The sequence below is a fragment of the Lynx rufus genome, unplaced genomic scaffold (genome assembly GCF_022079265.1).
Source record: "Lynx rufus isolate CCGP_SWC_20201006 ecotype Redwood Valley unplaced genomic scaffold, mLynRuf1.p SCAF_20, whole genome shotgun sequence".
NCBI classification, from domain to species: Eukaryota; Metazoa; Chordata; class Mammalia; order Carnivora; family Felidae; genus Lynx; species Lynx rufus.
In genome coordinates, this window is record NW_025814835.1 from 16,955,304 (window position 1) to 16,970,000 (window position 14,697).

At 49.9% G+C, this 14,697-nt stretch overlaps 1 protein-coding gene across 1 annotated transcript in view; it reads left to right on the forward strand.

Annotated features, from left to right (window-relative positions):
* The first annotated feature begins 13,474 nt into the window (after positions 1-13,474).
* The window catches only part of RAX (retina and anterior neural fold homeobox), a 4,526-nt gene continuing 3,303 nt past the window's right edge, over positions 13,475-14,697 (forward strand). The window contains exons 1-2 of the mRNA XM_047086174.1: positions 13,475-13,763; positions 14,073-14,326. Of these exons, the coding sequence (XP_046942130.1) occupies positions 13,475-13,763; positions 14,073-14,326 (543 nt within the window). The remainder of the gene's footprint in view (positions 13,764-14,072; positions 14,327-14,697) is intronic.

Below are 14,697 nucleotides of genomic sequence, written 5' to 3' on the forward strand. Positions count from 1 at the left end.
ACACTCTCCACAGACCCATAGACAACAACTCGATGTTCTGAATGTTCCCCGTAGAGCGCTTAGCTAGCACCTTCCAGGAGGGAACATACTTTCCTTTTAAGTTATAAAGTGTGGCCCAGGGTGACGTTTCATCCGTGAGCGACGCCGAACACAGATCTGCTTAAAGGTCTTGGGACAGCCAGGAGGAAACAACGCAAATGGCACTTCCTCTCCTCCTTCCTTTCTTAGAGGGGAGGGTCTCGCCCTCTGCCACCACTAGCATGGCTCCAGGCCCCTTGGGAAAAGATGTGGGAGGTCAGGGAGCCCCCTGGGATCCCAGGCTTCAGGCTCAGGAGCAAGCAAAGACCTCGTAACCTCTCACTCCCGGGCAGCCGGACACTGTTGATGCTCCCCATCGACTTTGGCCTCTGGACACTTCAAGGCCAAGGGGCAGAGGCAGGGACGAAATGAGACAGGAAGGTGGAGAATAGACTTCACCAGCCCTTTGCATCATTCTAGAGGCCACGTGAAGAATGGACTTGAGGGGGTGACGTGAGAGGCAGGGGGGCAACTGGGAAGGCTGTGGCTATTTCCACGTTCACCATCATCACTCTTTGCCTGAACTTGGTGATGTCATGGGAACAAAGTGGTGGATGAATAAAGAGCCTTGAGACATTAAATCAATCTGTGTGTGTGTGTGTGTGTGTGTGTGTGTGTGTCCTCTTTTTTCTTGCCTCCCCTGGGTCTCCTCCTTCGTCTTCCTCTCCTGTCACTCCCATCCCTCCCCCACAGACTAGCTTCCAACAAATCATGCTGTCATGCTGTGCCACGGTCTTCCAGGGCGCACACGGGTTCCTTTCTCTTAACGCTTGCTCCCTTTCAAAGGGAAGTGCTCCAAAGACTTAGAATATTTACCTCGGAAACACTTAGCGCTCTTTAACTAAAGCCAACCAAACCAAAACAAAATACTAGCCTTTCAAGGAATCCGTTCATTGAAGAAATAATGCTCAAAGACAGCGTCTATCAAGAGGAACTGCTCCACCAGAGGGAAGGGGAACTAGGACCACAAAGTTAGGGACTAACCTCTTCTATAACCGGAGCTCCTGAACGTGCCGTGGAAGACAAAGTTTCAGCTCCTGAACGTGCCGTGGAAGACAAAGTTTCATGTCACAAAAATATGCAGATAAAACAAGGCATTAGGGTTTCAGGACCTATGATCCTTGGCAAAGTTTAGCCCCTCTTGAAAGTCCCTGGGAGAACATTGGTGCAATGTTGGAGGTTGATTAGTCTTGAAGTCCATTGTCATAGTCCATCCTGGCTGCTGCAATACTATAGATTGGGTGACTTATAAGCCAAAAAAACAAACAAACAAAAAAACCCACGTTTGTTTCTCATAGTTCTGGAGGCTGGGAGACAGATGAGGACCCTTTTCTAGATTCTAGAATTCTCATTTTATCCTCACGCTATGAAAGGGGCAAGGAAGGTCTGTGGGGTCTCTTTTATAACAACACTAATCCCATTTGGGGGGGGCTCTGCTCATGACCTAATCACCTCTCAAAGACCCCACTAACAATATCACCTTGGAGGTTAGAATTCAGCATGTGAATTTTGAGGGGGCACAAATTCAGGCCGCGGCATCGTGAGTTCGAGCCCCGCAGGGGGCTCCCGGCTGGGCGTGGTGCCTGCTTGAGATGCTCTCTCTCCCTCTCCCTCAACGCCCTTCCCCCCAGGCTCTCTCTTTTTCTCTCTCCCTCAAAACGAAACAAAACCATGCTTGTCTTTCATCAGCACTGGCATGTGAGTTGTGATTTGTGTTATAGCAGAAACTTTAAAATATTCACCATTTGTAAAGCTCCAAGATAATGGATAAAATGTGTTTTCAGTCCAGGGCCCGACTTTGCCCCATAACTCATGGAGTGAGTGAGACGGACGAGTGACGCATGTGGCCCTGTGTTTATCTGCTTCATTGTGGTTGCCAAATCAGTCCACAGACTAGCTACAGAAGGGCACAGAAGACCATTCTGCTTTCTCGTAAAATGCAGCCAATGCCGACAGGGAAATCGCTAAATTGGCATTTCACCTTGACCATCAAAATTGCTCTAGTGCCCTCCCGTGTGTGTCTCAGCGGAGCTGCGTAACCACTAGAAGACTCCACCGTGGTTGTCTGATTCCTTAAAAAGAAAAATACAAACCACAGGGGTGCCTGGGTGACTTAGTCGTTGAAGCGTCTGACTCTTGATTTTGGCCCAGGTCACGATCTCCCAGTTTGTGAGTTTAAGCCTGGCCTCAGGCTCTACGCTGACAGTGTGGAGCTCTCTCTCCTCTCTCTCTGCCACTCCCCCACTCTCACTCTTTCTCTCAAAGTAAACAAATAAACTTAAAATGCAGACCACATTCGTATGGGGTGGGGGCTGGGAGGGCCTGTGTTGGCGCATTCGGACGGCCTTTTCCCCCTCTAGATGTAGGTGGTATCTGTGCCTTGTGATGGTCACCAAAGGGTCTCCTGTCACCAGAGAATCCAATAATTGTAAAGGACTAGGAGGGAATCTGTTCTAAACTCCCATAAGTAAAGAAACAACGGAGCCTCTTCCCTAAAGCCCAAACTGAGCCTTATCTGGAAGCCTCCAGTGTACAGAATTTACTGCCTACCTCCCCAAGAGAATTCAGCCACTAACCCTTCCATTTGTGGACACTCTTAATTGTTAGAAAACCCTTCCTTGTCTTACGATGAAATTGGCCGCCATCTTGGACCCATTTGTCAAGGTTCTGTTGTACAGAGCTGCACAAATATGCCTGAATCCCCACTCGGGGCCTTTGATGATGTCCCCCCTCAGTTTTCTTTCTTCCAGGTTAAGACATCTTTGGTTCTTTTCATCAACTCACACCACACGGCGTTGATACCGTTAACCCACCAGGTAATCCTGCTCGGTCACTGTCCACGACTGAAGCCAGCCGTGCACAAAACGGACTCTGTCACCTTCTACCCTCTGCGGCCACCGGACTCGATGCTCGCAGCCATTCCTTGGTGCCAACTGGTAGTCGAGAAATAAGATTCGAGTTCCAATCCTGCTAGTGTGTGGCCTCGAACAAGTCATTTATCTTCCCCGGAAATTCATTTTCTCAGTAGTGAAAATGAAGAGGCTGGATTACTTTACCTTCTGCGATTTCTTCTATGGCTTCAGGGTGGTCAGTCTCAACGATCTGTTTTCCTCGTGAAAGAGAGCACATTAGCCCATTGTTTCTGTCACAGAACTAGGTTTCTGTCCCTTTACTAACTCCAGCTGAGCAAAGAGACAACAGGCCCCAGGGGTAAAGAGGGGAGAGAGGCTTTTGGTAGGTTCTAGAAGGGAGAAGAAAGAGTCAGACACCTAGAGGGCTGTCCATGAAGAAAAGTCTAGAGGCCCAGGGAGCATATCTAGCCAGGTAGAAGGCACTGTAATGACCCCTTGGGAGAAGGGCTGAAGAACGAATTCCAAGAAGACAAATTCAATGGACTTTCCAATTTTGTGTAGAATTACTCCAGTCCTCAATTAGCCAGACACCTGTATAGCAGAAGGAAATAGGTGTTCTTTTGAAAAAAATATTGACATAGCAATCTTGGTTATTCGGGGACCAAGTAATCCAGTTTGTGAGTTCTAGAAGCACTTCAGTGCCCCTCCTGACACTAGAAATCCGGCCAAACCACCTCTTCTTACAAACAGAGCCATCAGAGAGACAGGGAGAGGAGTGAGATTAAAAAGGAACAAACTGTGTGCTTGCAGCTTGTGATAACGAAGGATTAGCTCCTCGTGGATTAACCCCCCCTGCAGATAACAACTTTAAACTCTTGACCAAATACAAAGAAACAACAGCCTGAAGGCACCGGAGAGCAGCCGAGAGCGAGCGGAGCGGGGCCACACTGGAAGGGAATTGACTCTACGCTTGAAAGAAGGAAAAAGCGCCAGTGAGTTTTCCTTTGTTTACCGGTTTCATCCGGAAGGCAGACTATGGTGGAGTCAGGGAAGACCCCTCAAACTCTGAAAACCTGCAACTGTATTGCCTCAAAAAGCCGGCAGAATCTGGGGTGACCCGCAGTAGCCATAAAGTGAAGGAGCAATTCCTAGAAGGGACAGAAGCATCATGGGAGGATGGTCCTAATTCTGTATGTAAAGTCTATTCAAGATCCTGGCTAATCCCCGATTTGTGCGTGCATTAGCAGACTCCAGGCAGCCCAGTTAAGGTCAAACAACTGAACTAAGAATTCTATTCCTGCCCACCTAGGGGAAACAGTCTGGGGTTTGCATCTAGCCAAGTTTGCTGAAGGTTGAACAAACAACCCAAGATACTCTTCGTGAAAACATAACACAGCAGAGTAAGTAGAAGGGAGGAAACACTAACTGCAAGAGCACAAATCAATGAAATAAAGCAAGGAAAGCAGACGATTATTTTTTTAAAGAAAGCCCAAAAGTGAGTTCTTTAAGGGGATCAACAAAATTGATAGGTGCTAGACAGATGACTCAAGAAAAGAAGGAAAGAACACAAATTATCAACATCAAAACCAAAACACGGCATACACCTGCAGATTCCTACAGATGTTAACATGTTAATAAGGGAGCGTTATAGAGAACCACCTGCCCAAACATTTGACGACTCAGTGGTCTCGGTTTGAACTTGACAAATTCTCGGAAGAAAATACACTTACAAATCCTGACACCAGATGAATAGAATAACCGGGTATCCGAGTTCAGCTTCTTTACCCTACTCTAAACTGCTGCTCTCCTGGAAAAACTGTGTTGTCAACCCCGTCTATAAACTGAAGACCTCATTCTTCGATGGTGTCAAATTCCTAGAGCTGTAGAAAGATAGCGTACACGCGCAACGTGATGCTTGCTTGCTTTCTCAAGTCATTCCAGAAAACTTTAAAGATCTCCCAGTTGTCTTTCTTTAAAGCTCATTCCTCTGAGTGACAATGCACACGTCCTTTCGTAAGTGCGGTAAGTTCCCGACAGCTGAATGAAGACACTTCCGGGGAGCACAGCTGAATGAAGACACTTCCGGGGAGCGTCTTGAAAACCCTATGGAAAGCATCTGGTGGTTCAAAGGGGCTAATTAGATTGGTCAGGATATATAAGATCAGCATTTTTAAGGCTCAAGGGGTCAGAGGAGAAAGTACAATAAAAATTTGCGAACAAATGTCTACGACGTGGCGGGGGGCCGTAAAAGTAGAGCACAGCTAATAGTCCGCGGGACCGTTGCAGGAGCCACTTTGGAAAAAGAATGGCATCCTTAGGATGGGGCACCCCGCTAACAGAGAAGCCGGGGGTGGGGGTGGGGTGGGCCTGAGCCTGGTGGCTGCGGTGGCCGTGGCCTTGCATGGAGCCTGTCTCCTCATTCGATGAACACTCACATCAAAGACAGGGGAGGAAACCCCAGGCCGCGCTGATGCTAACAAGACTGGAGTGGCCTGAACTGACTTTTGAAAGCGATCAAATGGTCTCTGTTGGCTCTTTAGGAAGGAAAGCAAAGCAGTCGGACGTTTCCCAAACACCTGGGAAATAATTACTCTTTCAAAAAGTTTCCGATGACTGACCCTCGGAACGTGCAGAAATATCTCCTTGTGCCAATTAATAGCTGGGTGCAATCAGACAAGTTTCTTAACCTGTTTCCTCATCTGTAAAATCTAGTTCCTTGCTGTTCTTCATTAAATCAACCACCGCCATGTGTCGCACGTGTGCAAATGCTAGGGCTCCAACAGACGAGGTCCCTATTCTCCCGCAGCTTACATTCCAATGAGGGGAGACTGGTAACAAACAACTAAGCATAATAAATAAGATAGTTTTGGAGAGTGGAAGGTGCTATGAGCAAAAATAAAATGACAAGAAGGGTCATGTGAACATTTGGGGGAGAATATTTCAGACAGCGAGAACAGGCAGTGCAAGGGTCCTGAGGCAGGAAGGGGGCTTGGAGAATTTCAAGAGGAGGCAAAGACCAACGCGACTGTAGTTCCGTGAGCAAGTTGGAACAGACCGGAGAGTGGCCAGAAGTGTTCTATGAGAGCTGTCACGTAAGAAGTGGGGAAGGGGGGAGTCTTGACCTCATAGGGTGCTGTGAAAATGAAATCAGAATTGCCTTCCTGGTAAACTGTCCTTTCAAAAAGAAGAGGGGAGGAGAATCCCGGAGATGGCCAAACTGAGTGCGCGCAGGTTACGGCTGCTGCAGAATGGGCATCCTTGGATTTGCCTTCTTAGCACTCTAAAGAGGATTGATGGGTTTCAAGACCATCATCCCCTTGAGATAAATGTCTCTGTGCTTCCCCTAGACACTCTGAATTCAATTAGTTTAATTAGAAAACAAGTAAAGAGGAATTATCCTAATATAGCTTTGCGCCTAACAACTCCAGAAAAGCCCATTTCTCCGGCAGAAATCCAAGTTTCCCTCTCTTATTTACATATTCGGAGATAATGATGCAGATGTTCCATTTTGCTGGCAAGAAAGGTGGACATCTCTTACCCAATAGATCATATATTAGCTTTAATCATAATAATACTTTCTGACTTCTTCGCTCTTTAATGAAGTAAGAACATTGGTATGTGAGCGAATATTTTGAACCCACTAATGGGGGCTGGGGGAAGAGGGAGAATGCCTGGATTTTCAGCGTTTGCCAATTTCTGTGGTGAAAACGTTCCCACTATGACTCATTTCAAGCCACTAATATGACATCAGTGAACTCAGAGCTGGGAAGGAATACTAATCATCTGCTCTCACAAGCCACTGGAGACTGAAGCTAGCACGCCAGTGGACAGTTGTTTGCCCAAATGGCCTGCAAATCTATTGCCAAGGGAATTTTTTTTTCTCTCTTACGTAGAGGCTACTTGGATTAGCATCAGCTGCAAAAGTAGACTGAGGACCCAGGCCGAGGCAGTTGGGTTGGTAAGTGATTAGGGAGTAGTATGAAAAGTAACTTCATTGCGTTTGTTCAATAAGCACGCTCCTCCAGGATTCATGCACGGGCTCACTCGACTATAAGCGTGGGACTTCCAGGTGCGGGATCCTGAGAGCTTAGCGTGCCGGAGAGTCATAGAGGGTCAGGGAGTCTGGAGACTGGCCCCCAGTCCAAGCCTTGCCACAGCCCTTCTGTCTCATCATGGGCAGATCACTTCCGGTCTCTAGGCCCTGATTTCCACATCTCCAAAGGAAAGTTTGGGGCGAGGACTGGGAGAGCAGACAAGGTAATCAACTGAGTTTTTCCTCCTAAGTCTTAAGCATACGATCTTCTGAAATACCAGAAAACTAAATCAGAAACTAATCTTAAGTGCTGGTGTTCCTAAAAATATCGTGACTGGGAAACAACAGAAAGGCCAAAGGACAGCCTTCTTGCTAATTAACGGATGATCTCCAGAGAGCTGTGGTCTCTGTTCCTTCACAAAAGGAAGTCTTTCAAACAGCCTGTTACCCCCCGGAAACTCAGCAGCTCCCAGCTGCCCCTTGGTTTCACCTTGCGATTGGGTTAAATGTCTGTTACCGTCTGCCCATCCCAGTTCAGCCAGAAATGCCTAGATGATGCCCGTCGTTTCATTGGTATGTGTCTTTTAGCTACAAGTATATGAGGGAGTTATTATTCGCCGCAGGATCCTCATATCAACATTTGCTTCAATTCAGTCTGAAAATCGTAGAAAATATTCAGAGTGCCACATTGAGTGGTAAACTGACGTATGGGACGTGTTTATCATCTGTGCCGATGTGATAAAAGTGTCCAACGATAGTCATTATTGGTTGTCTACTTGTAAAGATGGGTCTTCCGACAAGCATCTCTAAGAACATTTTCCTGACTTTCCTTCTGTTGTGCTTCAGGTAGGAAAATATTTCACTGAGTAGAAGATTTGGCAGTGAGAGAGGAACCAGCACCGAGCTGAAGAGAGAGTTGGGTGATTGTCTTCTCCACAATTTTCAGCAGCTTGCGTCCTGTGCCCATGACATACAACGTACAGTATAGCATAGCGGAGAATTCACGACATCAAAGGCAGACAAAATAAATGGCACAGGGGTTGATGCTTAAAAATATATTTTTACGTTAAACACTGGGAGTGAGTTGGAACTCTGGAAATGGAGCGAAAATTCCCCCAGCTTTATGGGACAACCGTGAGAAGTTGAGCGGTATCCTTTAATTTTTGTTTTTTTAGCATACCTGTCATCGTTATAATTGACCAAATAAATTGTAAATTGCCCATCACAACTTTTTCACTCACACGTCCTCCAAACCCTGAACCGCAACGTTCCTATATCCTCTGACTACCAAGTGTTCTTTTTTTTAATCTGCTAGTTCTCTCATAGCCACAGGAAAATTCACAACGCATGTCATCTAAGCTGACCACATTGGGAGGTGGTTAGATGGGCACGTTACTGAAAAAACGCCTACGTCCTGATTCCACCCGAAACCAGTTGTGCAAACTTGGTGAGTGATTTAACCTGTATTTCAGACGCCTTGCCTATAAAATGGAAATAATAATATTGTCTACCTCATAGGGTTATTGTGAGGACTAATTAGGTAATCCACATAAAGTACTCAGAAGAGTGCCCACAGGCATATAGTATTCAAAAAATAATAACATATATATATATATATATATATGATTTGTCATATATATGTATATAATTTGTTGAATTTCAGTGTGTGTGTGAATTCAGTGTTGAATTTCAGTGAATTTCATATATATGTATATAATTTGTTGAATTTCAGTGTGTGTGTGAATTCAGTGTTGAATTTCAGTGAATTTCATATATATGTGTATAATTTGTTGAATTTCAGTGTGTGTGTGAATTCAGTGTTGAATTTCAGTGAATTTCATATATATGTGTATAATTTGTTGAATTTCAGTGTGTGTGTGAATTCAGTGTTGAATTTCAGTGAATTTCATATATATGTGTATAATTTGTTGAATTTCAGTGTGTGTGTGAATTCAGTGTTGAATTTCAGTGAATTTCATATATATGTGTATAATTTGTTGAATTTCAGTGTGTGTGTGAATTCAGTGTTGAATTTCAGTGAATTTCATATATATGTATATAACTTGTTGAATTTCAGTGTGTGTGTGAATTCAGTGTTGAATTTCAGTGAATTTCAGTGTGTGTGTGTGTGTGTGTGTGTGTGCGTGTTTCATGTTTATATGAGTTTGGGCTACAACTAAAGTGAAGTTGCCTTCCCTGAAAGACCGTGTATGAGCTAGCAGGGGAGATGATCCTCCAGTGTGGTCCAAGACAAGTGGAATTATTCCAGGATAAAAATACATCCACTAAGGGAACAGTCAGTATTCAGATGATAGAGGTGATTTCATGCACTTTATGAAGTGCAACCTCAAACATCGCTTCAAGGTGAAATTACTAGAGGCTATGGGCAAATGCCATTAGCTCGCCGTGTGCACAGGCCACCTGCTCACCCAGTGCCCAGGGAACTCACTCCTCAAATGTGCATTGCTCGAAAGAGTGTTTTGGGGGAGGCAGTCCGCCTAGAATGCTTCCAGACATGGGTCCCCGCGCATGCATCCAAGATAAAGGAGTCACTTTGGCCTGCAACTTCCCATAATTGCTGGTTACATTTAGCTTTCATTGTCTTCCTGCTGGCCTGTCCCCATTCCCTTTCTCCTCAAAATCTCCCCCCTCCTCCTCCAATTATTGTTCGATATTGTCCTTCCCACATCACCCGGAACCTCCCACTCTGAAGACCCTCCCAAGCCCCCGACCACCCTCACTCTCCTCACTTCTGGAAATGTTTCTCTGGGCCATGCCAAGTTTAAAGGGGCTTTATCTGTGTGTAAGCCCATGCGGGCTGGGAGGAGGGATTTTTCTTTGATCCACCTAATGAATTAATGAATTAAACAGAGGTGGAGTTCAGAAGGCAGGCTCCTTACTTTTGCTGAAGTTGGGCTGATTTTAAGCGGGCCTAACTGCTGGAAAAAATGCTGCTTCATGCTAGAAGAATTAGGGACATGGCCGAGTCCATTCATCTTCCCTAATCGAGTTCTTGGGAAATACACATGTAGATTAGCCCCTAACAATGACCCCCGGCTGATTGCTTGGAGTACTCCTCCATCGTGCCCACAAGGGTATTGACTAGCTCTTTATGTCCTGCACAAAGGAAGCCCCAAGTTCCCCTTGTCCTGCTTTGCCCTGTTTCTCCGAAGTCCTGGCTGTTGAAGTCTTTTCTGCTTTTCTCTCAAGACTCTGAAATAAACAGTAAATAAAAGTTAACCTCACCTGGACCTATTAGGGGGAGCTGGGCAGTCCCAGAGAGAATTAACTTTGGAAAACAAGGCTATAAGCCCCTTAGCGTGTGGGCAGAAGCTTAAGAAAACACTGCCGATCTTTGTTTAGCAGCGATTATAGAAATCAATTTAATATTGGGGAAGTTTACATAAAAAGGATTCTTGGTCACAGAGGAACCGGCAAACACCAATCTCCTATCCCCGTGGCTGTCCTCTGGTCACCAAGGCATCAGAAGCTCAGTCACCCAGTCTATGTAATTGGCCTGTGGGACATTGTGGGGTGCCACCAGGCTGTTAGGAGGACACTGCCTTGGACAGCCTAGAAAGCCTGAGGGCCCCAGGGGCAGGCTTTGCCTGGACCGTGGTGGGAACCTTTCAAGGATTTGTTCGCTAGTCCTGGACACCAGCACCCAAAGGCCACTGTCCACAGTCTCTGACTTCGTTTCTCTGGGAGGCTAAGCCGTCACCATCTCAGCCTCTTAGATGCAGCATTCGGTCTCCGGGAAGGATTAAAGATGGAGACTGCGGGCTCACATGTGCTTTTATTCTTCTCATAAACATCACACCCTCCACCATGTATTACAAGTGAGCTGTAGGCAGAAAACACTGGACAAAGAGTCAGGTGGTCTGAGTTCTAGTCCTGACCCCTCCGCTTACCAGCTGTATCAGGTTGAGCCTCAGTTTCCTCTTCTATAAAATGGGGACGGGGGGGGGCGCCTGGGTGGCGCAGTCGGTTAAGCGTCCGACTTCGGCCACGTCACGATCTCGGGGTCCGTGAGTTCGAGCCCCACGTCGGGCTCTGGGCTGATGGCTCAGAGCCTGGAGCCTGTTTCCGATTCTGTGTCTCCCTCTCACTTTGCCCCTCCCCCACTCGCACTCTGTCTCTCTCTCAAAAATAAATAAACATTAAAAAATATTGTTAATAATAAAATAAAATAAAACGGGGCAAACATATTTGTCCCCCTCACCTCGCTTGGTTTCGAGGATCCTGTGATGTGAAGAACGTGAAAAGGCTCTGACAACTATAAAGAATCGTGCAGAAACTATAAAGTGCGTATTATCATTAACGTAGCTTTCTCTTAAACCACAATTTCTCACTTGAATCCGAAGCTCAGTTTCTATCTACTGCAAACTCACCTGCTTGCTATTTTAATTTACCTTTTTATAGGCCTACTAAAAAAATAGAGCGATTTGTGTAATGACCACCCCATATGCCCATCGCAGACAATTCATCATTCCATGCTCCTTAATATAGTCACATGTTCTTTTGTGACTTTGGGGGCGCCTGGCTGACCAGCGAGCAGCTCCCGTTGGTATAGAGGTTGCTTACATAAATAAACTTAAAAAAATAAAATAAAGGTGAGGATTGGAAAATAGGTGGGTTTTTTTCTCCCTTGTTTCTTCCTTTGTCTTGTCTCCCAGGCTGGACGTTAAACTCCTCAAGGCCAGCGCCTGGCTGGCCTTTCTTTTCTTTTGAGGTTCTGGCATGGCCCACGTCAGTGGGGGACCCTCGGAAGGGAGGCGGTAACCCCTCATCGAATGCAAGCAGAAATAAACTAGCGGTGGGCATGGGGGTGGGGGGAGACGCCCCTGCGTGGAGATCGGAGCCCCCATTACAGAGGAGATTTTAAGAAACTCTATTTTGTGTCTGTATGAGGCGACGGATGTTAATTAAATTTATTGTGGCAATCGTTTCACAACAAACGTAAGTCACATCATGATACTGGCCACCTTAAACTTACACAGCGCTGTACGTCAATTATATCGCAATAAAACTGGGGAAATGAAAAAGAATAAGAATCTCGAGTTCCTGAGATTCTTGGGAAAACATTTGGGTTCACGTTTCCTGCCAATAGTTTGGCGAAGGCGGACGGGCGTGCCGGGTCTGGCATCAGGTTTGAGAGGTGACAAGGTTATCAGTGGCGACCACGGCGATGGCGGATGTGAAAAAACACTTGCCTGCAGTAACCATCATTCCACTTTGCGCCACGGAGGCCCCGTGGGGCTCCCCAAGTGTCAAGACATGCATGCAACAGATTCCGCCTATAACCGCACCCCCCCCCCAAGGACGTGAGAGGCCTGCACCCCAGACGAGGGTCCTTCTCCAGCCAGCCTGAGGCTGGGCCTTCTCCTTGGCCTGCAGATTGTTTGGTGGGGAGAGGGTTCTCCAGGAACAGTCTACGAGGGTGAGGGACCCCTGTCGGGTCTTCCACTGGGCCTGAGCCTGGCGGCGTGTCCGACTCGGGGCCTCCCAGCCTCCTGCTGGGCGTGGGGCACTTGAGGTCACCGGGCGTGCAGGCACAGATGGCCCCACCGCCTCCTGGGGTTCGGCCCTGGAGTGAGGGGGCCTGCCGGCCGCGCGAGTCCGAGGAGACAGGCAGGAGTAGTTAAAAATATAGAGACAAACAAAATAAACCCGAAGACCGAGGTTTGGGCCTACGGAGCCGAAAGAGGAGTGCCCTTGGGAATAAAAAGAGGGCGAAGGGAAAACTCAAACTGAGAAGTAGCGTGCGCGGACTGACTCCCTACGCCCCAGAGCCTGGAAGCGGTACGCTCCGTCTTTCCAAAGGTCGCCCCGGGCACTCAGCCCGGGCGGAGGAAAGTGTGCCTGAAGGCAGAGGCGAGTCTGGGGTCGGGGGAGGGAAGGGGGAGGGAAGCCCGAGCAGCGAGGCAAGCCCACCGGGTGGTGGGGGAAGGTGAGGCAAAGGGCGTCGGCCCCGTTGAGGCCAGACCGGGGGGAGCGGGCCCCAGAGCCGGGTCCCCAGGCCTGTCAAACATCCCACCGCACTTCCCTCGGGGTTGTGTGTGGAGCGTTTGGAGCGGATCGAGAGGTGGAGGGTGGAAAGTTCGGCGCGGCGGCCCCGCCCGGGGCGGCGGAACGAGGACCCCGAGGCGGGCGAGGGAAGGACCCGCCTCGCTGCGGGGGGAGGGGCCGAGGGAAGAGGCCGGGGCCGGGGCGGGAGGGGAGGAGCCAGGGCGAGCGGGCTCGCCGCCTTTAGCACCCGGAGCCCCGGCTGCCCCGAGTCCGAACTTCAGACTCCTGCAGAGACCCCGGCGGCCGCCGGCCGAGCGCTCGCCCGCCTCCAGCGCGCGCAGCCGGGGCCCGCGTCGCCCGCCGAGCTTGACCTTGGGTCGGGCCCCCGCGGGTGGGACCGCCGTGCCCGGGAAGCGGCGACTTCGAGCCTCTTCTCTCGGTCTCCCGAGCAGGCTGCGCTGCGAGAGCGCGGGCCGCGCCCTCCCGCCTCCTGGCGCTCCCCATGCACCTGCCCGGCTGCGCCCCCGCCATGGCCGACGGCAGCTTCTCGCTGGCCGGCCACCTGCTCCGCAGCCCGGGAGGGAGCACCTCGCGGCTGCACAGCATCGAGGCTATCCTGGGATTTACCAAGGACGACGGGATCCTCGGTTCCTTCTCGGCGGAGCCGGGCGCTCGGGGAGCGAAGGAGCGGGATAGGAGGCCGGGCGCGCGGGCCGCTTGCCCCAAGGCGCCGGGGGGAGGCGCCGAGCCCTCCGCGCAGCCTGCCCCGGTGCCCGCTCCCGAGTACGAAGGTGAGTGCGCACCCCCGGCCGCGGTGGGGCCCTGAGGCGTGCCCAAACTTAGGAGCTCTGCAGGAGGACGGAGCCCCTGCCTCGACTTTTATTAAGGCATTTGGGCGCGGGATTGGGTTTGGGGGTGTATATAAGCTTCCAGTTTGCGTTCAGAGAAAGCTTAGAGGCCCCCCGGAGCCTTATCCCCGACCTCCCGGTCCAACGCCCGGGAGGAGCCCGCGTCCCGCTGTCGGCGTCCCAGGGTAGGCCGACTGGGCCCAGGGATACTCCGGGGAGTGTCCCTGACCTTCTGGGGCTTCTTCGTCCCAGCCCCTCGACCCTATTGCCCCAAGGAGCCTGGGGAGGCGCGGCCGAGCCCAGGGCTGCCGGTCGGTCCCGCCACCAGCGACGCGAAGCTGTCGGACGAGGAGCAGCCCAAGAAGAAGCACCGGAGGAACCGCACGACCTTCACCACATACCAGCTGCACGAGCTGGAGCGCGCGTTCGAGAAGTCTCACTACCCCGACGTGTACAGCCGCGAGGAGCTGGCAGGCAAGGTCAACCTACCCGAAGTCCGGGTCCAGGTAAAGCGCCCCCGATCGGTCCCCGGGAGGGTCCCAGGCCCAAGCCGCAGCCAAATGCTCCCTTGAATCCCGGCGTCTACGCATGTCACGCGGGACGCTTCCCATTGGTCTTCCTCGGCTCCGCTCGCGCAGAGCCTCGAAGGAGCGTCGCAGATCTTCCTTGTGCCCCACGACCGCCTCCGGGTCATTCTGTTCCAGTTTGTGGTAGCACCTCCCTGGGCCGGGGGGGGGGGGGGTGTGTCTCCCTCTTCTAACCTAAAGAGAGGTATCAGAGATGGCTGGCAGGATGAAGGGCGACAGTTTCGTAGACGCAGCCGGGATTGGGGCGGGTGGCGGTGAGTAGAGAGGGGATGTAGGCAGCGTGGGGGGGG